Source organism: Notechis scutatus, chromosome Z (genome assembly GCF_049901735.1).
Source record: "Notechis scutatus isolate UNSWTSFEM ecotype Mainland chromosome Z, rNotScu1.2, whole genome shotgun sequence".
Taxonomy (NCBI): Eukaryota; Metazoa; Chordata; class Lepidosauria; order Squamata; family Elapidae; genus Notechis; species Notechis scutatus.
The window spans coordinates 78,734,342-78,761,409 of record NC_142025.1 but is presented as its reverse complement, the minus strand read 5'-3'; the positions used below and the strand labels follow the sequence as shown (position 1 = coordinate 78,761,409).

General features: G+C 35.2%; 1 protein-coding gene across 4 annotated transcripts; it reads left to right on the top strand.

The window, feature by feature from the left end:
- The first annotated feature begins 12 nt into the window (after positions 1-12).
- NR4A3 (nuclear receptor subfamily 4 group A member 3) lies at positions 13-20,634 on the top strand. 4 transcript variants are annotated; one of them, XR_015745821.1, is made up of 8 exons: positions 13-3,411; positions 5,016-5,923; positions 8,887-9,016; positions 10,019-10,191; positions 12,928-13,127; positions 14,692-14,870; positions 16,152-17,028; positions 18,769-18,903. XR_015745821.1 is itself a non-coding variant. In XM_026678324.2 (8 exons), the coding sequence occupies exons 3-8, from the start codon at positions 5,018-5,020 to the stop codon at positions 19,029-19,031; spliced, it is 1,851 nt and encodes a 616-aa protein (XP_026534109.1). In that variant the 5' UTR covers positions 32-456; positions 3,241-3,411; positions 5,016-5,017; the 3' UTR covers positions 19,032-20,634. The 4 variants fall into 4 exon arrangements, 3 of the variants coding, with proteins under 3 accessions (XP_087802605.1, XP_026534109.1, XP_087802606.1); XM_026678324.2 differs by lacking the exon at positions 16,152-17,028 and having other exon boundaries at positions 32-456; positions 3,241-3,411; positions 18,769-20,634; XM_087946480.1 differs by lacking the exon at positions 16,152-17,028 and having other exon boundaries at positions 33-646; positions 3,241-3,411; positions 18,769-20,634.
- The last annotated feature ends 6,434 nt before the right edge of the window (positions 20,635-27,068 follow it).

The following is a 27,068-nucleotide window of genomic DNA, read 5'->3' as shown; positions in this document are numbered from 1 at the left end:
CTCTGGCATAAATGACGTGCGGCGAAGAGAGAAAGGGGGAGCGGGCGTGCGCTCCGAAGCTTCCTTCCTCCCTCGCTACTTTCCTCGCTCCCTCCCTCCAGCTCTCTCTTAGAAACTACGGGGACGGCTTTGAGCCCTCCGGAGCTAGCTGGTGTATATAAACAAAGACACATTGCGCCGGCTTGGGCTTTCCTTAAAGTCCCAAGCTCTTACCGCAGCAACGAGCAAGGGACGCGGCTATTCTCTACTACTTCTAACCCCCTTCCCTCTTTTTTTCATTTCTCTTTCCTTCCCTTCAATGCCTCAGGAAAACTCATTCTCCAGGGCTGCAGCTTCCTCGAAGCCTTGCGCTTTTTTTCTCAGCAACGTCTCGAGACAGCGCTCGCTTGCTGTCGTTTTGAGGGAATAAAGCGTTTGGCAAACTACATGTAAAGACGGAACCACCACAGAAACCGAGTAGGTATACTATGAATGGGATGCTGGAGGGGAGGGCGATACTTGAATAAAGTTTGGATACTTTCGATCAAGGCAAATCTGGGCGTGGAACCAGAGCCTCTGCCTTTGCGCAGCAGTGCTTGGTAAAAGAGTAGAAGAGTCAGAACCAAGCTCAGAAGTTGGAGAGACAGTCTTGAGGTATGAGATTTCGGTAAGCTTCGGCAGAGTGGGGGAGGAGTGCTCTTTCGCTCGCTCTCGGCCGGCGTCGCTTTTCTTCTCAGCGGCTTGCAGTTGTCATGGGAATGATGCTAGCGGGGTTGCCCCAGCCGCCGTGATGAATGGCAGCAATTTGTCCTCGTCCTGAGCTACCGGAGATCAGCGTCCTTTCAGAGAAATATGTGCTTTTGGCCCTTTGCTGAGAGTTTTTGTGGCGATGGGATGGCTTCGGCCAAAGGGTGAGACAGGTTTAGGGAGAGAGACTGACAAAAGACAATAGGGCAGTCTGGAGAAGAAAGCAATGCTTGTTGAAGGAGTTGGCCGTGGAAGTTGCTGGATGTTTTATTTTGTTATGTTTTGCTCGTGGAAGGGGACGAACGAAGTCAACGGATTTATTCCTGCTCCATCCTTGTCCCTTCTCAGCTGCTAGCGCACCAGGAGCTCGCGCGTGTAAAAAAAAAAGGGGGTTGAGGAGGGGTGAGGGCGCCGCCGACATTATTCCAAACTTTTCTGATAACACCAAGCTGTGAAAGTGGATGCATTCCAACCCCTTTTTTGATAGCTGGGCTGGAAAATGACATTTGACTAAGCGAAGCATGTGGCGCGGTTTCCCTATGTTGATCCTCAATGCCTCTTTCTAGCTGGCTGAGTCCTAGAAGCCGAGCGAAATATCTGGAGATGCAGAAAATATCTGCTTCGTTCTTAAATACAGTTTAAAAAACGAAGTAACCCTTACTATTTGGAAGATTGTTTGAACACTAGTATTGCTTCTTCTGCAGGCGTATAGCTAGAGAGATGTGCTGTTCTAAAGGGAAATCATTTGAGAGGAAAGAGGAAACAATCTCAGAACACCTGTTTTGATATCACTTCTGAACCTTGAAAGTTATTTTGGAATAAGTATCCATGACCATTACCAAAAATGAGTCTCTGCCCAGTCATGATTTAAAGTGTTGTACCTCTCCTTAAAATTAAACTATGAAAGTGCAGGAGAATTGTAACTATTGTTTTTAGCTGTATGTTGACATGATATAGTAAATTGCAGGGCTTCTAATTATATTATCCATGGTCTTAATACCACTTTTAAAAGAGAGAGAACAGTAATTTGGTGGTTTTTCTTTTGTATGATGTCTCCTACATTCCATACTTTTAAAAATCTTAACCAGATCCTCTCTTTTTCTGTTAGCATGATAAACTGACAGAAAACACATTGGATTAATTAGTTCCTAAGGATTATACATTTTTTCTAAGGGAATTAACAAAAATAGAAAAAAAAACTAGTTTGGCAGTGCAAAGAAATCACAAAGATTGTGATGAGTAGTGTTTTGCTATCTGTGCCAAATACAAACATTCTGGAATTGTAAGCTAATGGAACAGATGGTACAATGGAACTATTTTAGGGAAAGCACTTAAGGATGAGGAGTCTTTCTTCTTTGATGATGAATATAATTAAAATTATTAAGAGATACAATCCCCATTTGATTCACAATTATGGGAAGGATGTGTGGATGGGATTCAGGGCATATCTCAAGGCACCTTCAATAGGATAGAACTTGAGAAGGGGGTCATTCAACATTTCAGGTGCAATTTCTATGCAACAGAGGTTGCAGGAGTGAAATGATTTGCCAACAGCATTTGTGATTTATATATGGAAGAAGAATATCAAATATAGTCACCTGTCCTTACTCTTCACTATTGAAGCATGAGATCATCAATGATTAATGCAGGGAAGTAATGAGAAATTCTCAGAATGATCCATTTTTCTCTCTGTTTCCTTTTGGTGTAGTGAAAATTATGCATGAAAATGTGAAGATCCAGTTTTCAGAAGCAAAAAGCTGCTGCCCACTATGAACCTACTGAAGCAATTCTTTTCTTGTTACTATTGTGAGAAAAACTATGGGCAAGTTAACCAGTCTGTCCTGTCCAGTGTTGACTTTGAGCTGATCTTATTAGTTGCTCAACTCAATAGGATTTAGGGCCAAACTATATGTCCAGACAGATTGAGGTACAAGCATCAGTATTAGTCTGAGCAGCTCACTATGTATTTGGAACTAAGTGCCTTTACCAGGTTTTTGGTCCTGAAAGTCAGCTTAATTATACAGTTAAACACTTTTATTTATGGGGGAGGAAAATGGAAAGAGATGTGTGAATTCATCAAGCAGTGACTAGAGGATATTTCCCTTGTGATCTAAGGATACTTGTTTTGGCTGCTTCAGATTAATCCCAGGATTTCATGTAGGTAAAGTTGTCAAATTTCTAGGGACACGCATTTGAAGACCCTACTTTTAAATGTATATTTGAATTTGGGCTTTCATCCGATTCAGAGATTAAGGGAAAGTTAATTTTTTTCAGCAGTTGTTTGCGATGTCTATTTGTTTAGGACTTGGGAATCCAAACTGTTCAGGAGCTTTGGAGATTATGTGTAAATGACTTCTAAGGAGTAGGAACCAACTCTCTGTCTGTCTGTCTGTCTGTGTCTCTCTGTGTCTCTCTGTCTTTCTCTCTGAGTGTATCTCCCTCTCTCTCTCTCCCTCTTGCTCTTTCTCTCTGTCTCTGTCTCTGTCTCTGTCTCTGTCTCTGTCTCTCTCTCAGAACCCAGGTTGGAAAAACCCTCTCTCGTGAGCCCTGGCTCCAGACACAACACTGTTGAGGAGGGATCACCACCACCGCCACCACCACCTACGCTTGCTCCAACAGCAGGAACAGCCTCAGCCACCATCCTATCAGTTACACCCACCATTCAGCAAGCAAGCCACTCTCCAGGTAAAAAGCATTGTTTGCATTTACCCCTAGTCGGGCAGTTGCTTTCTTCCTTCCCATTAATGGGAAGGTCTTACAAAGCTGAATTCATAAATGAACTAATTGCTTAGGAAAGGCAATTTTTAAAAGTGTTATTTTTCTCTGAAACATTTTCTATAATATTCAATACAATTTTGGAGAAGATATTATCTTCCTTTAGATCAAAAGTAAGTTTTTCCTTGGAAACAATTTCTCAACCAGTGTCAGATTATAATATTAATTTTTTGTTAAACCATACTGTTATATAATTAACATTAGAAATGCTATAAAAAATACAATTTTAAATATCAAACATTATTTTTGAATAGACAAATTTGAAATAATGCTTTTTTGCAATTTTAGTTAAAATGTGGTAATATTAAGCAGTTTCTATATGAATGTTTTTATTTCATATTTTAATTATTTTATTAAAAATAGAAGTTAATATGTAAGCATATTTGTTTTTCAAAATAAATGGACTAGTCTAAAATATTTTGGCTAAAATGTCCTGTTATATTTCATAAATATGCAATATATCTATTTTCCCTTTTCTTTGCAAGTTCTATATAACCCCATAACAGTTAAAATTGAACAACTACCATTGCATTTTTAGAGTAGATGTTTAATTCTCCTTTATTGCAAAATTCTTAATTCCATTTCTTTAAGAAATAAGGAAAAAATAAATAAAAAACCATATTTTATTTTGAGGGATATAATTCCTGCTGGGATGTTGTTCTGATTAAAGTTTTATTTATTATAATAGAAAATCCCTGTCAATAAAATATTTTTAAAATAGCACATAGATCCAAGCAACAACTTTGGAAAATGCAGAAATTTCTGATCTTTATTTGAGGTATATTTTTACCCCTTTCCTTTCTTTTTAATATCACCCTCCCTTCATAATATATAAAGTAAATGAAACTATTCAAGAAGCTACAATTTATTTCAGTTTCAGTGAGTTTTCTTTTAATATTGAAAAAAAACCAAATCCAGATATTTCCATTGTTGAACTGAAATTTGTTGGGTCTATCCTTCTGAAACCAGATATATTTGATATCTTTTTCTTTGTACTTCAGTGTTAACACAAAGGTTGCTATGAATGTGTTCTTCCTACATAGAACACTTTTAAGCATGCATACATGTTAACTATGGATCTCTTTCACTACACACATTTCACTGTTAGATTATAATGCAGCATTATTGTGCTATTGCTACTACAACTTTATTTTCTTAATATCCCTGCTTTGCCTTTTCATAAAGTAACAATACATAGAGAGCACATAGGAATCTCCCTTGATTTTTATCTCCAAAATAACAGTGTAAATAAACTGAATTGAGATTAACTGAACCAAAGTTTCCATGGGCTGAGAATAGAGTGGAACCTCATTCTCTCAGTCCTAATTCAATATCTTTACTATTGCATAGTATGTCAAATTTGCATGGCTAATTGTTGATAACTTCCCTGGAGAATTAAAGTGATACTGTGTGCTTTCCTGACCAAGAAATATTTTTCCAGGTACAAAACTTGTCATAATTCCTGTGAGAGCAGTGTAAATATCTTTAATGGAACACTATTTTTACTTTTGCAGATATGCCCTGTATGCAAGCCCAATACAGCCCTTCAGCCCCTTGCTCAAGTTATGCCGCTCAAACTTCCTATGGTTCAGAGTACAGTCCTGAGATCATGAACCCTGACTATGGAAAGCTGACAATGGAATTAAGTAGTGCTGAGATCAGTGCCACTGCTACCACCTCTCTGCCCAGTTTCAGTACCTTTATGGAAGGTTATTCTGGGGGCTATGAACTGAAGCCCTCCTGCCTATACCAAATGCAATCTGTCTCCTCTTCTTCATCACCTTCCTCTGCAAGCCAGAGACCCCTCATCAAGATGGAAGACAATCGGATGCACAGTTATCACCCTTCACTTTCTCTAACAGTGGATGAAGGCATGGCCAGCACCTCCATGTACTTCAAGCAGTCCCCACCCTCTACACCTTCTACCCCTGGGTTCACACCCCAACAGACCTGGGATGAATCACCCTCACATTCTCTTTCACCAGCACAGACTTGCATGGCCCCCTGCCACCTGGTAGACACTGCCCCTATGAAAACCGTGCCTGGCCGCTTTCCACTTTTCCACTTCAAGCATTCACCACCCCCTACACCTATTGCAGGTGGCCACATGTGCTATGATGCCCCTGCCTTGAGCCTACCTATTGGATCAGATAGGCCTAGTGCTAGTCAAGCAGCTATGGAAAATCATCCCTATGGGCACCCGATGTCCAAGAGAGCAGCCACTTTAGCTTTTGCACCATTGGGCCTCAATACAGCCACTTCCAACCTTCTAGGTGAGAGCAGCAGTAGCAGCAGTGGCCTTCCCTCTCCATCTAGCAGAAGTTCTTCATCAGGAGAAGGAACTTGTGCTGTGTGTGGGGACAATGCTGCTTGCCAGCATTATGGTGTTCGGACTTGTGAGGGATGCAAAGGCTTCTTCAAGGTAAGAATTGCTGGAGGCTTTCAAGACTGGACAGCCATCTGTTGGAAATGGTATAGTGTTTCCTGCTTGCGCAGGGATTTGGACTAGATGACTTACAAGGTCCCTTCCAATTCTGTTTTTCTATTCTATTCTATTCTATTCTATTCTATTCTATTCTATTCTATTCTATTCTATTCTATTCTATTCTATTCTATTCTATTCTATTCTATTCCATTCCATTCCATTCCATTCCTTTCCTTTCCTTTCCTTTCCTTTCCTTTCCACTCCACTCCACTCCACTCCACTCCACTCCACTCCACTCCACTCCACTCCACTCCATTCCATTCCATTCTATTCTATTCTATTCTATTCTATTCTATTCTATTCTATTCTATTCTATTCTATTCTATTCTACATATGCCAATATCTGATCTTATAGCTTAGTAGAGAGAGGGACAGCATATACGTTTAATAAATACATAAGCTTGTATGCAGAAATAAATAAGATTAATTTTTGAATAAATGTGTGGTTTCTCTGCACATTTCAGTCAACCTATCAAATATACCACCAGTTCTCGAGAGATAACAGTTTGTTTAAGATATATCAGTCCATATTGTGTCTACAGCTCTGCAGACCCCATGGACACTATTGGACATATATGACCTTGTAATTCATCAGTATTCTTTCATTGCTTGTAGCTATTCATATTCATGCATTTAGTACTGTCAGTATTCATTATATTTTAAACAGGAATAGCCCTCCCCTATCTAATTACTGGTAGTAAAGGGACACAAGAAAGAAGAAAGAAAATTTTCAGGGAAGATTATGTTATTTAAAATTCTGTCATTTTGTTTCCTTTTTTTAAATTTACATCAGTCAACATGTATACTATTATTATCGTCATCCATATTCATTTTTTTATAACCTGTATTTACTGACTTTCTCCAAGAAATGTGCAGTGACATAGATTGTTTTGGTATTAAAATGTAATAGTTTAACTATCTTTACAAGATTATGATTAAAAGAGATATTTACAAAGTTGCTTAGGATCCCAGAGCAGCCACATCATATGATAACTCAAACCTGATTATATCATTTAGAAATAAGTATAATTGAATGAATGAAGTTTATTCACAAGAAAGCATATGAAGAATTGTATCCAAAGAAACTTACAAATGTAAAGCAAGAAGCAAATGTTGCTTCTTAATAAATAACTTGGTGCTGCTTTTTTCTGACCTTCGAAATAGGAAACTAAAGCTAAAAAAAAATCTACAATAAGTCTTGAATTTTAAAAAATACTGAAGTAATTTTGTGATTAATCTATAACCATAAAATGAAATTTATTGTTGCTGTGTTACTTACAAGATATATGAAAATCAAGACAAATCCTCAGATAATATTTGATACTAAATAAAATAAGTACGATTTCTCCAAGGAAGGTTATTAAGAACTTGTTGATTCCTAATCTTTTATAATAAATGTCAAATAATATAGACATCTATTATCTTCTTAATAATCATGCTATTAGAATTACCTTGTGGCAAAAAAATTGCAATTTTTGAGGATACAAAACAAGATTCTATATTAATTTATCCTGATTGATGCACTATTTTATAAAGAGAGTTATTTCTGAAAAAATGTACGTTGGGCTCAAGCTTTGAAGTTCCATGAATGTATGTTTTAGAGTTGTAAAACAATACTGTTTGAATTGTGGTATTTCTGAATATTTTTAAGGATAGTTTTGATAATGTTATTAGTTTTATGATAGAAATGCATTAAAAGAATATAGCATGCATGCACAGAATTTCTTAATTTTACTTTTAAAAACAAAATAGCCTTAAGTCACTCACACACATTCGAGCTCAATATGAGGGTAACTATAGATCAACTTTAACAGGGTTAAGGGATAACCCTGTTAACTAATAACTACTGTTATTATGGGTTCTTAAGATCTGCTTTCAGTGTGTGTGTGTGTGTACATACACACACAAGCACACATTTAATGAAAAAATCATTAAATAGTTTTCAAATATCTAATTTTAATAAATGTTAATAAGGTTTGTTTTGCAAATTATATGCTTAGTGTTTGAGAAACATGTAAGTTTTCAGATTTGAAAAATTCATTTTCTGCAGTTTTTTTTAATCACAAACCATTGTAGAAATAATACAGCTTCAAATTAAGGATGATGATACAGTAGTTGCTTTTCTATCATATAAAACATATTTTTTCAGTAGATTTAGTAATAAATGCTTGTCAAATATTACATTTATCTTAAAATATAGCTACCTAGACATTATCTATTTATAGTTAATTTATAATTTAGATTCATAGATTAATAGGCACCTGAGAAAGGTTAAGTTGAATACGCTTATAAATTTAAACAGTAAATGAATAAACAAATACATATAAAACCCCATTAATAACATTTAAAAAATTGAATTTACCTACATTATTAAAATAACTGTTCATATTCCTTCTTTTTGGGTAAGTCTATGATAATAAGACATACTATAAAGATATTTTTATATAATTTATAATTTAATGTCTATATTTAGCTTTATTTGATATCTTGTTTCTTATTGAATTAACTTACTTTGTATACCAATATAGATATAAAGAAATCAGTATTCAAATGTTTTATTACTTTAGTAAAATTCACCAATATTCACCAATATGAGCCAAATAGAAAATTATTCTCAATAGAATATTTAAAATTAATTTAATTCCCAAAGGTATAGCATAATCACCTGATAACCTCATACATGATTTTATCATCTACAGGTTGTCTATCTAGCTTTTGAGCCATGCTCCTAAATTTTACTGCCAGTAACTCACACTAATGTATTGGGGGTTTTTTCCTCAAGGAAGCTGTTTTAGGAAAAAAATTATCTAGTGTACAGTTGCATTTTAATTCTGGTATATAAAAAACAGTTGTTAAGGTCTCAATTCATTCAGATGATCTTCCTCCCATTGCATTTTTAGAGAACAGTTCAGAAAAATGCAAAATATGTTTGCCTGGCCAATAAAAACTGCCTAGTAGATAAGCGTCGTCGGAACAGATGTCAGTACTGCCGATTTCAGAAGTGTCTCAGTGTTGGCATGGTAAAAGAAGGTAAAGCATTCACCAATATTAGCTCACATATTATTAGTACCAAATAGGTTGCTTTTAAAAGGCATGGCTTTCTTATTTTAATGGTGAATTTTAATGGTGAATGCCCTATTTCTATGTGATTTATACATGTGTTGAAAAGCATATTATGTTGTAACATCTTCATTCCAAATGATAAATAGATTCTTCAAAGATCTAAGCAGTCAGGCATAACTTTTAAAGGAAGCATTTCCAAGATTTCACACAATGCTTGTTTTAAATCTTTAAACATAGGAAGGAAATTATTACATTTTATTTGTAAAATAACAACTTGTAGTGTTCTGAACTGCATTTAATTAAAATTTTAGTAGATTTATTAGTGGTGACAGATATGTATGTATAAAATGAGATACTAATTATTATTAATTATTAAAATACTCTTTTTGAATTTTTCTGTAGTTTCAATGTATTATTAGGAAAGTATTATTAAAGTGTATTTTATTGTATGTTTTTTAAATTATATTTTATCATACATATCCTGCAATAACTCAGAATGCATATCTGTTGATGTTTTAATGCATCAACTTAATTTTTGATTACTTAGCATTATAGTTAATTAAAATCATTAATGCAAACTATGCCTGAAGAAAACCTATAACTATCTTGCTCCTACATTCATGTAGCCATAAGATGCATGTATTAAATTTCACTCTACATAAGGTCAAATATAATATTTTAATTGCAAATGTCTTAGGGTCTTTCTAATTTATGGGCGTATTATGAAAAACTCATACTTACACTTAAGATGAATGACATTGTTAAATTGATGGTATGGATTTTTTCCCCAATAACATCCATTTATATAAATGAAGTGAAACCTGTTAATAATAATATACATCTATAAAAGATAAACACTTTCGTTGTTTGATTTTATTATTTGAAGGTGTTATTCTATTAGGTCCTTGTAGAAATTTGCCGTGGTCCCTTTCAGGCTTGATTGTGGTTTTGTTTTTATTCCTTGACTAGTTGTCCGTACTGATAGTTTAAAAGGAAGAAGAGGACGGCTACCTTCAAAACCAAAGAGTCCTTTGCAGCAAGAACCTCTACAGCCCACCCCGCCATCTCCTCCAGTCAGCATGGTGGATGCTCTTGCACAAGCCCTATCTGATTCTGCACCCCAGGAACTTGATTACTCCAGAGTAGGTTTCATGTTTTTCTGAATGAAAATATTTAACTAGTACTCTGGGTTTTAAGTTATACGTTTATGTGCTGAATTATAATAACAATAATTTCTTTGCAAAAACAATAGTGATTTTAATATTTAAATTACATTGAAAGCCTGCTGAGAGTAATGAGGTAATTGTCCCAGGTTCCAGATATAAAAAGTATTCCAAATATGATCAAATATTTGAAAGTCAGGTGGATCAATATTTTTATTCAGGACAATAAAACAGTCAGTAAAACATAATTCCTAGAACTATCTCAATATTTTCAAAATATTCCTATTTACAGAAATTCATTAACTTCAGGAGACAAAAGGAGAGAAAAAAATCAATAACTTTCTATCTTTGAGCTTCCAGTAATTAGTGAAGTAAAAACTAAAAAGATATTGTACTTACTTATTTGATACAGAGGCTTAAATTAAAAATTAAACAAAATCAAGCTACTAGATTTGGAGAGAAGATTTGGTCTTCTCATAAGAGCTGTAACTGAATCTACTTAGTTTGCATACAAGCGGATGTCACTGGTAGGTAGATGACACCTCCTCTTAAATCAGAGAATGAGTTTTGCCACAGGTTTCCTCTGAATGTAATATTTCAGGGGCTTGAGCACTACCCCTCATAACCATTGACTGGAAATACCTGCTGATATAGAAGTGTAACCACCATAAAACAGTGTCCCAAACTCTCAACTCTTGAAAGTTATTTAGAAGGGTTCTATTGAGCAATGTTCCTGAACTGAGACAACTTATAGAATCATGTACCCACTAGTGCATTCTGATGCAACCAAGTGACTAGAACAGGAAAAAAAATGTTCTGTGTGTATCATCACACCATTGCCTAAAATATCCTCTCTGAAGAGAGATCATGGAAGACCCATGATGAATGCCATGGATTGCTAAATTGTCAAGGTGAGGACTGGCCTTAGTTATTAATATTTTTATTAATTCTTTATTGAATAAGGGTTATGTCCAGGGGTGGGATTCAAATTTTTAACAACTGGTTCTGTGGGTGTGGCTTAAGTGGTGGGCGTGGCTTGGTGGTCATGTGACTGGGTGGACATGGCTTGGTGGTCATGTTAGTGGCTGGGTGTGGCCAACTCAATATCACTCACATCGAGGCACGCATCTCCTCGTCTGGCCTCTCATGACTGTGGGGATGCTGCAACAGTCGTAAGTGTGAAAAATGGTCATAAGTCACTTTTTTCAGTGCCATTGTAACTTTGAATGGTCACTCCACGCAAGCAAAGTACCAGCAAAGGAGGGGAAAAAAACTCCAGAGACGTTCCTGAGACAGGAAGTCTAGTCCTGCCAAGAATGTAATAAGGGTTAACCGAAAGGCAGTTTCTGTAAGCAACACTAGAATGTTTCCTTCCTGCCTTCATTACAGGATTAGGCCAGTAATTTCTTCTAACAACCGGTTCTCCGAACTGCTTAGAGTGTTAACAACTGGTTCTAGTGAATAGGTGCGAACTGGTAGAATCCCACCCCTGGTTATGTCTCTTTCTGCTTAAAGGAGACTATGCATTCACAAGATTTAAAAAAAACAAAAACCTTCCTGTTTATCTGGAAGTCCTGGAAAAATGTGTTAGTCAACCACACGAAATGCTTAAAAAGGGAGAGGCCTCATATCTCCAGATACAATTGGAATTTGCTAATCCATATTCATTTCTGTTGGGCTTTCAGAAAAGACTGGGACTACTTTAATCATCTTAGTGAGTGATATATACTAGGAAATGGATTGGGTCTTTCTAGTAGTTCATTAAACTCTCAATAACTTTTAAATGATCAGACATAGTATCCTTTGGTTCACTTTGCTGGGCTGGGGCTTGTTCAAGATTATGACTACTAATAAGATGGTGTTGGTAATCCTATGTATACAATGTCTAATGTGGCTATATAATATTAATTTTTAAACAGGACCGATTGCAAGTGCACAATAGTACAGTGGAAAGCTATGTCTGACATAAATTGCATAGACTTGTAAAAAAATGGAGGTGGCTGGTGGTAATATTACCCAAGTAAGCAGTAAAAGTTTCTTTTGTCTGAAAAACTGAAATGGCATATTTTATGCAATACAATATTGCTGTTGAAAAAAGCATCTTGGTGTCCATATTTTCTTTCTGTTTCAGTGTCTTGTATCACTTTGTGATTATAATAGCAAGCTTTGTACTTTCCCATTTCAGCTTCTTGTTATTAGTTGCTGCATTTGAGATTCATGAAGACATATAGGCCATCTGAAATAAATGTATTTTGTCATAAGAAAGAAAAGAAAGAAAGAAATTGGATACAAGGTTATTGACACAGCCATATAAAAATAACTACACAGATGCATAAAAACCCCTCTAAATTATTTTGCAAGACAGATTGATATCTACAAATGAACTTTAAATAGAAATTTAAACTGGAGAGCCCCTCATCAGTATTTTATCCAGAAAAACATGTTATCCACAAGAATAGATTCATTCCAGGAAGAAATAGTGGTTGCCTGGTTGAGTTACCAAAAGAAGAGTTAGCCAGTTTTTAACGATGATACAAGAATTACTAAGGTCTTCCTCTGTATCTTTGTGTTAAGTAAACTCATAAGCTCCAGGTATAGACTAAAATATATTTGACTGCTTATAATAATTTCTTATCATTCAGTGCTGATCTATCTTTATCTAGAGAAAAAAAAGTTTTTTTTTTTCATTTCTATTTTTAATTGCTTTTCTTCTAGTACTGTTCTACAGAACAAACTTCTGCAGGTACAGATGCAGAGCATGTACAACAATTCTACGATCTTCTCACTGCCTCCATTGAAATATCTAGAGACTGGGCAGAAAAAATCCCAGGATTTACTGATCTCCTTAAAGAAGATCAAACTTTACTCATAGAGTCAGCTTTTTTGGAACTTCTTATATTACGACTATCCATAAGGTACATCTGAGATTCAATAGTGAAAAACTGAATAGTTTGAATGCTTGAATAGAACATTAAAACAAAATATTTGTTTTATGGATTGATAACTTGCAAACCAGCTTATTTATATAAATAAGCTGCTGTTTTCCCTCTTGTTAGGATATTTAAGCAAGTAGGAGTTAATGAAGCAGAATTCTGGAACACTAATCAAACATCTTATTGGGCTAACTTACACACAAAGTAGATTATATAGTAAAACTAATAATCAAATTTCCATTAATCTTTCATTGAAATGAGAACATTTGTTGAAATTTTAATTGCCTTGTATAAATAATGCTGAGACCTGGCTATAGGTAGTATGATTCTGTTAGTTATCTTAAACTTTTTGGAAGCTTTAAAAACAACTTTAAATAGTAATAAAATTTAAATAGTAGGACTAGCGATATTAGAACTCTGGATAAAGTTCTATAAGCTTGCAATTCCTCAGAACAACAAAATGGAGTGCTTCTCTATCCTCTACCCGGTGTTTCTGGATTTCCAAATACTATCCTGGAGCCTTTGAATGATTATGTTTAGTAGGGCAGTTGCAACAGTTCCTAAAGTGGTTGGACATGCAATACTTCCTGATGCCATAGTTACACCCCAATTTGATCAATGAAATGATGCTATCCTAAAGGAATATTTCAGTGGTTAAATGAATATCAAATGCAGCACTAAAGCTGCTAAATCATAAAAGACCTGCACTGGTTCTTTATCATTTTCTGGGTACAATTTAAGATACTGGTTTTAATATTTAAAATAGCTTGGCAATCTAAGAAGCTATAATATCTATCTCAATATGAACATATTTGGCTGCTTAGGAGACCTATTTGTGGCTTTTGGAGGTCCATTCACTGGGCATATGAGAAAGAGTTTTCTTTCTCTTTAGACTTTTACAATAGTCAAAGCCATCCTCTTCACCATGTCTTTGGAATTTTAATTTTAATCACTTTTATTAGGTTCTCTTCTTTTCCATTTTTATTATTAGTCACTTTGAGTACCCCTGGGCAGAAAGCAGGAATAATATTATTTAGCTCATTCACTGACTGATGGACTTAATTGACTGGTCTGTAAAAATGCCTAATCATCTGGGAGATTATTGTTATTTAATTAATATTATATTATAACAACATACTAAATATTTTGTGGTAAGGATTTGATTTCATGGAAGAACATTAAAACATGTGACTTACCTATCTGAAATGATATAATCCAGGAATATATTTGTAACTACTTGAGTGGCTGAAATTTCAGATCCATCTAAATTCATCTTCCAATTGACTCCATTTTCTTTTATCTGCCTCTGCCTCTCTTTATCCACCAGCATAGGTAGAAGAACACTCAAATAGCTACAATTATATTCAGTGACTATCCTAATAAATTGGGTGTGAGATCAGCTTGTTTTATATGCCCCAAATATAGCATATTTCAAAATGAGAAACATGTATGGAGTATTTAGATAATATACATTATGCAGCAGGAAATATACTGAAAACTTAGCTGTATTCATAGAGTATGTTTTCTTTTTTCTTTTTCATTGAAGATCTGACATTAGTGAAGACAAGCTTGTTTTCTGCAAAGGACTTGTACTTCATCGACTTCAGTGCCTTCGTGGATTTGGGGAGTGGCTTGATTCAATTAAAGGTTTTTCTTTAAATTTACAAAGCCTCAACCTTGACATCCCAGCCTTAGCATGTTTGTCAGCTCTAAGTATGATTACAGGTTAGTATCTTTTTTAATTCAAAATATCAGTAAATTTGTTTTCTGGATATTTATATTCCACTGTGCGTGAGCAAATTTTCATCTTAATAAATTCCAAAAAGAATGTATGCCTGCAATGCAATTCAATAGATTTTAATACAAAATTACATTAGAACACATTATATCTTTTCAATAATCAGGCTAAAAAAATCAAAATTACAATATGAATTATACAAATTATATCAAAGATTCAACTGAATTCATGTTGCTAAGTTTTCCAGGATATCACAGCACCATTAATATAATGTAACTGGAGAAATATTCTATTGTGTATCCACAGCTTGAGCTGCTGCTGGTGCAAGGCTTTAGTTATCTTTAGAACCATGTGGTTAATCTTAATGTCTGACAGTCTTTAAGACGGTCCTGGAGACATAGTTCTTTGCTCAGGAATTTAGCCAGGAAGTCAGATATGCTTGACTAATATGACTATATAATATGACTTGTGTGGTGCAGTGTGCTTTTACCTTATTATGTGTTCTTATTTTTTTCATTTTCCATGTATTTAATGTTTTGAATACAGTGGGTTTTTTTGCTATATATTTTATATATAGCAACAGAATTGTGCAATGGGTAGATAAAGCAGTCTCTAATCTGATCAGAATGTTTTTCATGATCTTGCCAAACTGGACAATATTTGGCAGGATTTTTTTTTTCAAATGCTTAGAATCAAGCCACTATGAGCATATGATAGGAATAGCTTAAGTCTTAAGTCTGGATATCCTCAAAGGAAGATATTTCTAGGAATCTGCATTTAAATAAGAGCTGTAAACATTTTGCTCCAGAATACATCTATACTGTAATACAAACTTATTAAACTTATCAAGGATGTTGCACGTTGGAATGCATGTAAAAAAGGGGTAGAGCTTTAATTGCAATATTCCTGATAGAAGTCTGATCATGTCTCCTTGCCCTCTCAAAGGAGATCACTGATATTGTTTAACTTTACCACAAAAGAATCCTGAGATTGCTTTTCATGTGTGAAGGTGTAAAGTGAATTCGCCTCTTTGTGGTGCACCTTGGGTAGCATAACAGTGTTAACTAAATGAACTAGTAACTGCTGGCAGCCAGATTACTCTATAGATTATCCTGACTCTCAGAATACATGGCAACAAAAACAAAAACTGAATCTTTTCAGGCTCAAATGATAAGAGAGATTGGTAATATTGTTTGAATTTGCCAAATCAATGTTGAGAGGTTCAGCAGATCCAAGAGTCAATATTTTTCCAAACTTTTATTGGACAGTAACATAGATATGGCCATCTTCCAAGAAATGCACATAGAGAATGAAGACTAGCAACTCAAAAGAGGCAAGATTCATGACTACAATCTATTGGGAGCCACCTGCCACCATGGTTATGGCGTTGCTACATATGTCAGTAGGAATGTAGAAAATGCCTCCTTATTGTCTACCTCTGCAATTAACAGTATCCACAAAGTAGTTTCTAAACCAGGCAATCTAACAATAGTGAACATCTATGAACCACCTCTGACAGCATGGCCACAGCATCTCTTGAACATCAAGCTGCACCCAACAATCCACCCAGGTGACTTCAATAGCCATCACATTAATACTTCTCCACTGATGACAATGGCGAACAATTGTCCAACTGGACTGCAGCAAACAAAGTCCAACTGATTTTCATTATTAAAGACAAGGGCATGTTTAAATCAGTGGCATGGAACTCCAAAACCAATAAAAACATATGAATCATCACAGAAGGCTCAAACTCACAACCAGTCTCCATAAACGGGAAAATAATGGATATATTCCTGCATAGCCAACACCATCCTATCTTGGTAGAGGTTGGAATCCACATTCCCCTAATTTGCTGTACCCCTAGACCCTGATGGAACTTTCAAAAACCCAACTGGCTGAAAATCATGATAAAACTATATTCCACCAAGTAGTCAGTACTATCAGTAGGGATTCATGAGGTAGAGATTCATGAAGGCAATAATCGCCTCAGTGAAAAAAACATATATATTGAGGATTTAGCAGAGAATACATCCCAGAATGGAATGAAGAGCTTGAAGGACTCTACCAAACCTTCCTACAGAGTGGTGATCCAGAGATTGCTGACAATCTCTTACACAGCTTGGATGTAGCTCAACATAAAAAGTACGTTGAACAATATACAGAATCACTAAATTTCAGCAAATCCAGCAGGAGTTGCAAAACATCTACCCAATAACTTTAACTTCAATACCCAATGGAAAGCCAAATGGGTTGCTGAACACTCAGATATAGGAAGATATATAAATGACCCCACAAAAAGATGCTAGACTTTGAACTATCACTGGAATGGTAAAACTCTGTACAAGATTCACACCCCACATGGCATTGCCAGGACTCTCTGTAAAATTGGGGTACAGTGTCCTCCCCTCAGAGTGATTGAGAGGTCCCACATCAAAATGTAGATCATATTGTGACTGGCTGTAAGCTGAGGCATATCCAGTATCTAATTTTTTAAGAAATAAATGATGCTGTGCTTTAGTGGTTAGATGGCCTAGACATTGGCATTTGAATATATATCCTTTAGACATTTATATTTTATTGTGTTTTACTAATCTAAGTGAAATATTAATATATATTGCTAGTCCATGTATGATATTCAATACGCTAAATACATAAATCTAGTGATTTTCTAAATAAAATGACTGAGAATTCATTTTCTAATATCATAGAATCTTAGAGCTAGAAAGGACCTTGGAGGTCTTCTAATCCAAGCCCCTGCCTAATGCTGGAGACCTTATACCATATTGGACAAATAGTTGTCCATTCTTGAAAGCCTCCAACAATGAAACTGGAGTAGATTACAGAAATTCCTATTGACAATGAAAATAAGACTACAATAAACAAAGAAACACCTCATTTAAAATGTATTTGGGAAATGTAGTTCTGCGAGGTTAGGAATTAAACAGTAAAAAGGCTAAATGTTCAGATGCAATGTACTTCTAAATGCCAGTTACTTGGAAAATTGAGAGTAACTACAAAGGAGAGTTGTGTACACAGCTGTTTTTGCTTTCCATCAGGGAGGTCTTTGTCATAGCAATAATGCTGGATTAGATAGAGACTTGGCTGATAGTGCTCTAAATTAATCTGTCCTTACCTTTTGTTACCCCAAAATATCAAACTTTCTCCTCTTGCTAAGACATCTAATAGAAGCACAATATTGGAAAATAGTGTACACGCTTTAGGATTATCTGACCTAGACAGCATCATATTTTTCAGTACTAATATAATAATTTATTTTAAGATATAAAATAGCTAACTTTGATATTATTTTAATTAATAACCCCTTTGAAAGTAAATACACTGAAAAACTACAAAATAATCCAAATAGCAAAGATTGGTTGAGCTGTCTGTATTTTCTTAAAAGAGTATCTGCAAATTCCTGCTGGAATTCCAGGCCTTGCACTGATGGAGCTAGCAATGGATATTGATCTCCCCTTGAATTCACTGAATAAATAATGGTTGCCATAGATATTGAGCATCTACAACTACTGTGTAGGGAAGCTAGGAAATCTCTAAAACATCTTCTGTGGCAGTTCAGGCTTCAAATCCTGGGGGAAAATATTTTCTGTGAAATGTAAGGGTATTCACCATTTGGAATGCTTTGCTTATATAACTGTTTAAGTCTCTGACTGGAAAATAAAGTACAGTGCTTGAGTGTAGTTGTAAGATTGGGATTAACTGACATTGTACTTACTTTTCACTGGATTGAGACATCACTTCTATTCATGTTCACATACTGGGCTACAGAATAGTTACATTAGTATTTCTTTTTTATAATTAATCACTAACACAATCATTCCCATAATGTGGATATTGAATTCTTTGTCTGCTATTGTTTTGCAGACCGTCATGGATTAAAAGAACCAAAGAAAGTGCATGAGCTATGCAACAAAATCATGGGCAGCTTGAAAGATCACTTGGCCTTCAACTGTCAGAGCAAAAAACAACTCATTGAATCTGCAGAATCTAAAATTCTTGGTGTCCTGGCTGACCTGCGTGCTGTCTGCACGCTAGGACTGCAGCGGATCTTTTACCTGAAATTGGAAGATTTAGTGCCACCTCCTTCCATTATTGACAAACTATTTTTGGACACCTTACCATTCTGAAAGTCAAGTTGTGAAAGGCAACTACTTACCAGAGCAGGCAAAAAATATCTGAATTGACTTATAACAATGCTGCTTTTGTTAAATGAGGAAAGAAGTAATTCCAGCCCTTAATCATATATATGGACTTTTCCCAATATATGTCTTTGCAAACTGAGGTCTAAGATATAATTTACAGTCTTGGAGATGGGAATTATAGAATAGAAAGAGTAAATGCAGGTTTGTTTTTTTAATGGCACTTTTTATTGATGCTACTTCAGCCAGAATGTTACTATTAACTGTATAAAAGCTATTTCCATAGCATCTGTTCTTATGTGGTGGATAGAAAATTGTCATTGCAATGTGTTTGAAAACAAGACTAATAGCAACTGATTTCAATAGCATACATTTTATTAATTTATAGCTTTAGCATACTCATACCAGGCCTCATTCTCTTCACATAAATTATTTTTTTGCTCTCCTTTTCCCTTAATAATGTTCATCCATGATTTCATAAATAAAATATAGTAAAATGACAATGGCTGTTAGCTCTCATATTCAAGTGCAATTTTAAGGTGCTATCTTTGCTGAGTCTTGTTTATGAGCTGTAATTTAGTTTAATCCAAAAGAGAGGTAAAAGAAATAAAATGGAAGAAACTGGCTATATTACATGCACTAATTTCTAAGACAAAATTCTTCAACAGTGTAGTTAGTATATATTGACAGCAAGGCATTAAGCAAAGATCATATGCTTATTCCTTGGCTGATTAAGTCAGTAGCAGTGAAGAACATCTGAAGTAGGCAGGATTAGCATGGACATAGTAAAGGCTAGAACTGAACTTAGTGAATTAGTAATAGATTCAAGACAATTTGGAGGAAAAAAATTGTAGAAATAGACTGAATGTAAATGCTATGAAGGCATTTTAAACATTCCGTGTATGTACTTTCGTTTTTTTGTATGTTTACTGTTAATGCCATATTAATATGAAATAATTTGTTGCACAGTGTCTTCATTTGTATAAATATTTGTATGCATGACATATTGTAAAAATTTGCCTCTATTTATTGCAATGACTGCCAGCTCTCGGGAACCTGTTACAAGGAAAATGAAATAGTATACTCACAACAACTCAGTTATATAATGGGTTTGAGTAGTCTCATACACATACACATGTATGTGACCTTTCTGTTAACCAATTAAGTATGTAGTATGTCTTGCACAAGTAAACCTGATCTTACCATGTATTTGCAGTGACTTTTAAGGCAGTGAAATTTAGCACTTTGATATTTAAATATTAGTTCACGTTTTACTAACTTTAATATTTAAACATTTTGTTCTTTTAACAAAAAAGGATTTATATGCACTGTATCAAGTCTTTAGTCGTTTTGCTACAGAAAAATACCACTTTTTGAATGTTGCTCGGATAACGCTGTATTTTTGTTAGCTTTAAAAGATCTATAATAATTTTGTCTTTTTTAACTATGCTGTTTATATGGAAATTAAATTATACACTCAAATACCAAAATAACTGCCAAATAGCTGCAGCTAAGATAAACTAGATATCAAGCTATTGTCTAGTTCTCAAAAAAATGCCTGATATTTTCTCATTAAATTTGTTTCAAAGTATTCCTTTGAGGAAATGTTATTCTTATCCAGATAATAATGTCAGTAACAAAAACAGCTTCTAATCATTATACTTAGCTATAATTTTTTATTTACCTGCAGTTAATAATATTTCTTTTTTGTATTGACATATGATTTATGTGAAAACATTGTAGCAGAATTAAATACCAGAGGACCTTGATTTTTCTTGCAGGTTGATCATACTTGCTAACCCTCAAGGCGTGATTTATCTTTTATTTATTATTTGAATTTTTGTACATATTATGTATATGACCTCACTAAATTTCAAAAGGCATGCGCATTTTTTGTCAACTCTGCAGAAGGTGTAATCATTATCCTTCTAGAATTAATAGGCATTTTGACATACAATACGTTCAAGTTTCATTCTTATTCTTGTAGAATGCCATCATTTACTGCAGGTTGACGATTCATAGTTTATCACAAAGTTAGGTTTCCAAACAAAAGTATCTTTTTGTTCCAAAGTATTTTCTCAAGATGCTCTTTATGCAAAAGAAGTTTTTTTAAAATCCTGTTTTGTAGTTGCATAATTTTAGAATACCTTGTTGGATTTCATGTAATCATTCAGTTTCAGTCTTTCATAGATTTTTAAAATGTCATTATGGGAATCATCCCTTTTAATGATTGAATCTTCTATTTTTTAATTAATAAAAATGTTTGTGCTTTTATTGTTACTGATAAAACGTGGAAAGAAAAGGCGCTGATTAATTATTGTTTAAAGTCCACAGCTTGAAAGTGCTTTGTCTCTTGGTCTAAAATTAAGCATTTTACAGCTTTACAATGAGTACTTTGTTTTGATTTCAGATTAAGAACACGATTCAAATGTTCCTCTACTTTTCAAACAGCATTTTATGCATATGTAAAAGAGTGTATGAGCTTGTATTCATATGCAGAATTGAAAGAAGAGCACTTGTACAGTAAATTAAAATGAGAAAAAACAGTGGCGTTTTCCCCAGAGGCATCATATGTGTTGAATATTTTTAATCATATTAACGCTTCATATAAACTGCTAAAAGTATACAACACTAAAAATAACATATTCCCCTTTTAAAAGTAAGGACATATTTGGAATCCTGAAAAATTGGTAGCAGGACCATTAGAAATGAATATTGTAAATGTTTGTTTAGAAAAGTGAAAAGTGGAATCAATAGCCTTTCTCTGGCTATCATGACTACTAAACCTACAGAGAAAAAAAAACCATATTGTAGTCATGTAACAATTAAAAAAAACCATTTTAAATTGATATTATTACCCTAGCTCTTCACCTTTCACAATAATTGAAAGTATCCAATATAGAAGCAACGTGTGCCTTTTGTGTGTGTGTGTGTGTGTGTGTGTGTGTGTGTGTGTAAGCATCACTGGTTTCTTTTAAAAAGCTAAATTATAATGTGGTTGGTTGTTTTATTTTAGCCCTTAATCCAAATAGGCTGAAGGAATAATTTATGGCTTATTTTTGCGTGGTGGTGGGGATGGTGTCCTGATAAGCTACATAACTGCAGAGTATGAGCAGTTTCAACACAAAAACAAACAAAAATTGCACCAAACAAATTATGCTATTTTGGTTGTCTGAGGATGGGTATGATACGTTTCTAACTTATTTTAAATTTTATTTGTTTCAAAATAAATCACAAGTACATTTGATTTGTGAATACAGACAATCTGCTGACTGCTATGAGATTTACAAGCCTGAAACACAATGTGATTGTGCAGTTTTATTCAATAAACAAACAATATTCTGTGAATTAATAAAAGTAACAGTGTAAGCAGGAAAACTGACCATTTAAAGATTAAACTAATATTTTAGATAATCAAGAAGCAATTTGAGGTGTTTTTTTTTAAGTTCTTAGTGTTTGTCAGGGTAATGATGATTTAATAGCTGACCAGCTGCTGTAAGGTTGTAATGCTGTAATATTGTAATGTAATGATGATGCAATGGTAGCAATGAGTCAGCAGGGTTATTTGACTGCTACCACTTTAAGAGCTATAATATAAGACAGACCATGTGAGGGTATTTCTGTGGTTTGCTGATTGCTGTTTGTTCAAGGCCTGTATAAAAGTACCTATATGTATATATGCTTTCGTATGGATAAAACCACTATATGTAAATACAAACCTGTGTGCTGAGTTTGCTCCTGGGTTGTCTCACCTAGTCACACTGAGTGCACTCTGGCAGGTCATGGGCCCAATCCAGAGAGAAGCCCAGAGTCACTAGAGAAACCAGAGAGAAGAGAAACCCAGTGACAGCATGTACCGGAGCCAGAGGGGTTCTGTATCGTGGTTTGTTAGTGGTTAGTGCTTGTAACAGAAACAAGCAACATGGCTTCTGTCAGCATAATGGGAGGAGGTTTCATGGTGTCTCAGTTGAATGAGACAAACTCATCTCCTGGGGTGTAAAGATGGAGATGTACCTGAGATAGGAGGAGTTGTGGACAATAGTTACTAATCCACCAGCAGTCCTGGATGATGGGGACCGGAGAAGAAATGAAAAGGCATTAGCCAGCATAATTCTGGCTGTAGAAGATAGTCAGCTGTTACATGTGACGGGTCTCCAGTCTGCAAAAGAGTGCTGAGGGGCTTTGTACAGTGTGTATGTTAGAGAGACTGTAGGCAGTAAAGTGTTGCTGACAAGGAGACTGTATAAAGCACAACTGAAGTCGTGGGAGAGCATGTCCACACATCTGCAGGCTATGAGAAAGACATTCCTGAAATTAGAGGAGAAAGGAATGATGCTTACTGAGGCACACAAGGTATATGTGGTGCTCAGTTCTTTGGACACTTCATGGGATGTTCTTGTGACTAGCTTAGAGTCCATGCAAGAGAGGAACTTAACCATGACATATTTGACTGCCTGACTGTTGGAGAAAGAACAGAAATGGCTAGAGAAACTACCAGGAGAGGGAGGAGATAATGCTCAGGACAAGCCAACATCTGCAATATCTGAAGATGCCAGCAGAGCAGCTGAGACTATTTACACAGTGAAGCGGTGCTACAAGTATGGGTCTACAGAACATCTCCAGAGATGCTGCCCTGAGAGGAGAAACAGAGAAGCAGCAAAACAAGGATGTAGGGCTACATGAGGAATGGTTCTTCACCATTGTCATTTTTCCTGGCAGCAGCAGCATTTGAAAACATCAGGAACACTTGGGTGTTGGACAGTGAGGCAAGTCAGCATATTGCTAATAATCGACAAACGTTTTCTGGTTTGAGACCAGATAAGCAGACATTTTTTTAGTGTGGCAATGGTCAATGATCTGCTGTTAAAGGGGCAGGTAAAGTATATGTGCCTGAGATAGGAGAATCATTAGATAATGTCCTATATGTACCTGACCTAGATCATAATCTGTTGAGTTTTTCCAGGTTAGACAGTCAAGGGTATAAAATACTGTTTGCAGGAGGACAGTACTCCATTGGGAAAGGTGGAAGAATTTATGCACTAGGGTTAAGAAGGATGGTCTATACATTCTAGGAAGGTAGGAGCATAATTGTGCATGAATGCTTATGAATACTCACACATGCCAACTGTGTACATTTATTGCACAGGAGGTTGGGGCATGCAAGTTTAGAATACTGCAGAAGATGCCAGACCTAGCTGAGGGACTTAAACTAAAGCAATGCAAGATATACTTAGATTGCGCTGTTTGTAAGGAGGCTAAATCCAGGGTGTATCCCGTGAGTAGAAAAAACTCAAGGCAAACAGAGTTATACCTAGGAGACCTGAAAAGTGTAATAAATGAATATCTCCTGAGCAGTTCATTGCAAGTGGGGTTAGAGTAGGTAGCCCCGTAAGTACCAAGAAATATGGACATGGTCATTGCCTAAGGAAAAATGGAGGAAGCCGAAGTTACAGAGAATATCAGACAGAGAGAGAAACCAGACTGAGCTGGATAGAGAAGTGAAGCTATTGAACCAAGAGATGGTAAGCAGGATGTAATGGAAGTTAATGAGACAGATTGTACAGAGCCATTAGAAAATGAAATTAGAAGCAGCTCCAGAAGCAGTGGTAGTAATGGTACTAATAGTGTTCGTAGCAGTGAGAGTAGAAACTGAAGCAGGAGGCATGGACATAATAGAGATAGAGAGCATCATGAATATGTTAAAGCATTCAGCTGTTCAGCTTTAAATGGGAAGAGTGTCAGGGTAATGATTATTTAAAGCTGCTGTAAGGTTGTAAGGTTGTAATGCTGTAATATTGTAATATAATGATGATGCAATGGTAGCAATGAGTCAGCAGGGTTATTTGACTGCTACCACTTTAAGAAGCTGTAATATAAGAGAGACCATGTGAGGCCATATCTCTTTCTCCATGTGTATTTCTGTGGTGTATCTGATTGCTGTTTGTGCAAGGCCTGTATCAAAGTACTTGTATCTATATATATGCTTTTGTATGGATAAAACTACTATATGTAAATACAAACCTGTGTGCTGTATTTGCTCCTGTGTGGTCTCACCTAGTCACACTGTGTGTACACTGACAGTTTTACTACATTAAATGTATACAAACTTGGCATGAAAAATCTGGGCGATGACTACAAGAAGATGCAGCTGCCAATTTTGCAGTCAAGGTATAATAGTCCTATTTTACAACTAAACTGCCCAACACTATTCTTCACTATAGATTCTCAGTTAACAGTCTTCTAAAAATGAATATGTCTCCTGACTTAAACATAAATACTACCTATTATTACATATGAAACTAGAAATGAAAATACCTAATACAATTAAGGAATATTCTGATTTCCAAGTAGAAGGATATCTTTCTGCTACATTACAATAGCATTCTTTATATAAATATGTAGATGTCAAACATTAACTGAAAAATATATTTTAACACTCATTTCTATCAAAGTATATAATATTTCTCAAAGCAATAAAAATACCAGAATATAAGCAACAAAACTAAAGTATTATTGTAAAATATTGATCACATTTTTGTAAAACTGAAGGAAAGGGTTCTGATTGTGCGATTCGTTTTTACAAAATTTTGAAATTAAAATCAATATCCCTCTATAAACCAGTAACAATTCGTTGTAACTGAGAAGAAATGTATTAATTTAGTGAGACTTCCAATTATTTAAAGTGTTGGGAACTGCAGCCATCACAAGGAAAATAAGAGGTACCATTTTTATGAAGATTAGTGATGGGACTCCAGAGGATGTGCTGAAATCTTGAATACTTTTTTTCCTAAACCACCAGGTTCTCTACAAACATGTAAAGATCTGAATCAAATATATACCTCAACTACATTTTTCGTGTAAATTCTTTATACATGTTTGTGGCAGCTATCAACAACATAGGCAAGAAAAGAGAAACTAATAAACTACTTGTTGGAAAAGGAAGTAGGTCAAGAGTAGCAAAGGAAGGAAATAGTTTCCAGCTTTCTAGCTAATCTATAACCATCAGACGATACCTCATGAAGTTTCACTTGGAAAGTTGAAAGTTCAATCCTAGGTAGTGACAGAGGTTTCTCTGTCAGTCTGAAAGAGAAAATATCCGCTGCAAACTCCACAGAAGTGTCAGGAAGGGCATCATGCCAGTAAACACTCACCTCCATTCAGTTGCTCCAACTCTACCCCCAATGTAAAGGCTTCCAGGGTCATAAAAGGAGGAGGAAAGTTAAAATTGTGTCCAGTAAAACTGGCTCTTTAGTTCTCTTCTTTACTTTTTGAGTGACAAAGTTGTTTACTAGCTTGGTCAAGAATTTGTCTCCCAGTTGATGTCAGGGTAATTAAAGTCCCCATAATTACTGTGCTTTGTTTCCTGCACACCTTAGATAACTGGTTAGGAAAATGTTCAACTATTTCCTCTGCTTGGTTGGGTGGTATATAGTATACATCTATGGTAATCTCATTCCTTTTTCTTTTTATATTAACAAAATAAATTTAAGGTCTTTATCCTTCATTTTGTGGATTTTTCTGCAGAGGTATAATTTTTTTTAACATATAACACAACTCTAACTCCTTTTTGTTAGGTTATCACCAACATTGACAAATTCATCATTATTTAATTGCAAAAGGCAGCTTTACCCAGAACAGTTTACATCCTAAAACAATACCTTTAAGTACATCAAATATTCACATCTGTATATTTCAGGTCTTTCGGAAGGACTCGATAAGTGGATAGAACCCCAAATTCAGTCTGAATATCTGGCTGACTATGCAATAAACATAATAATAATTGCGGAAAAGCTAGGGATTTTACAAACTAATTTTACAAAATACAGCTGTTTATCAAATATACAAGATATTGACCATTATATAAAATCAAAGGTTCAAATTTCAAATGCATCTTTTTCCAAATACAATGAGCTAAAGGTCCATATCTGCTGTTTCCATCTATCTATTGTTGTGTAACTGATTGACAACTTGTTCTCATAATGAGACATCACCCTGTCCTGATTACTTAATTCAACTACATGCAAT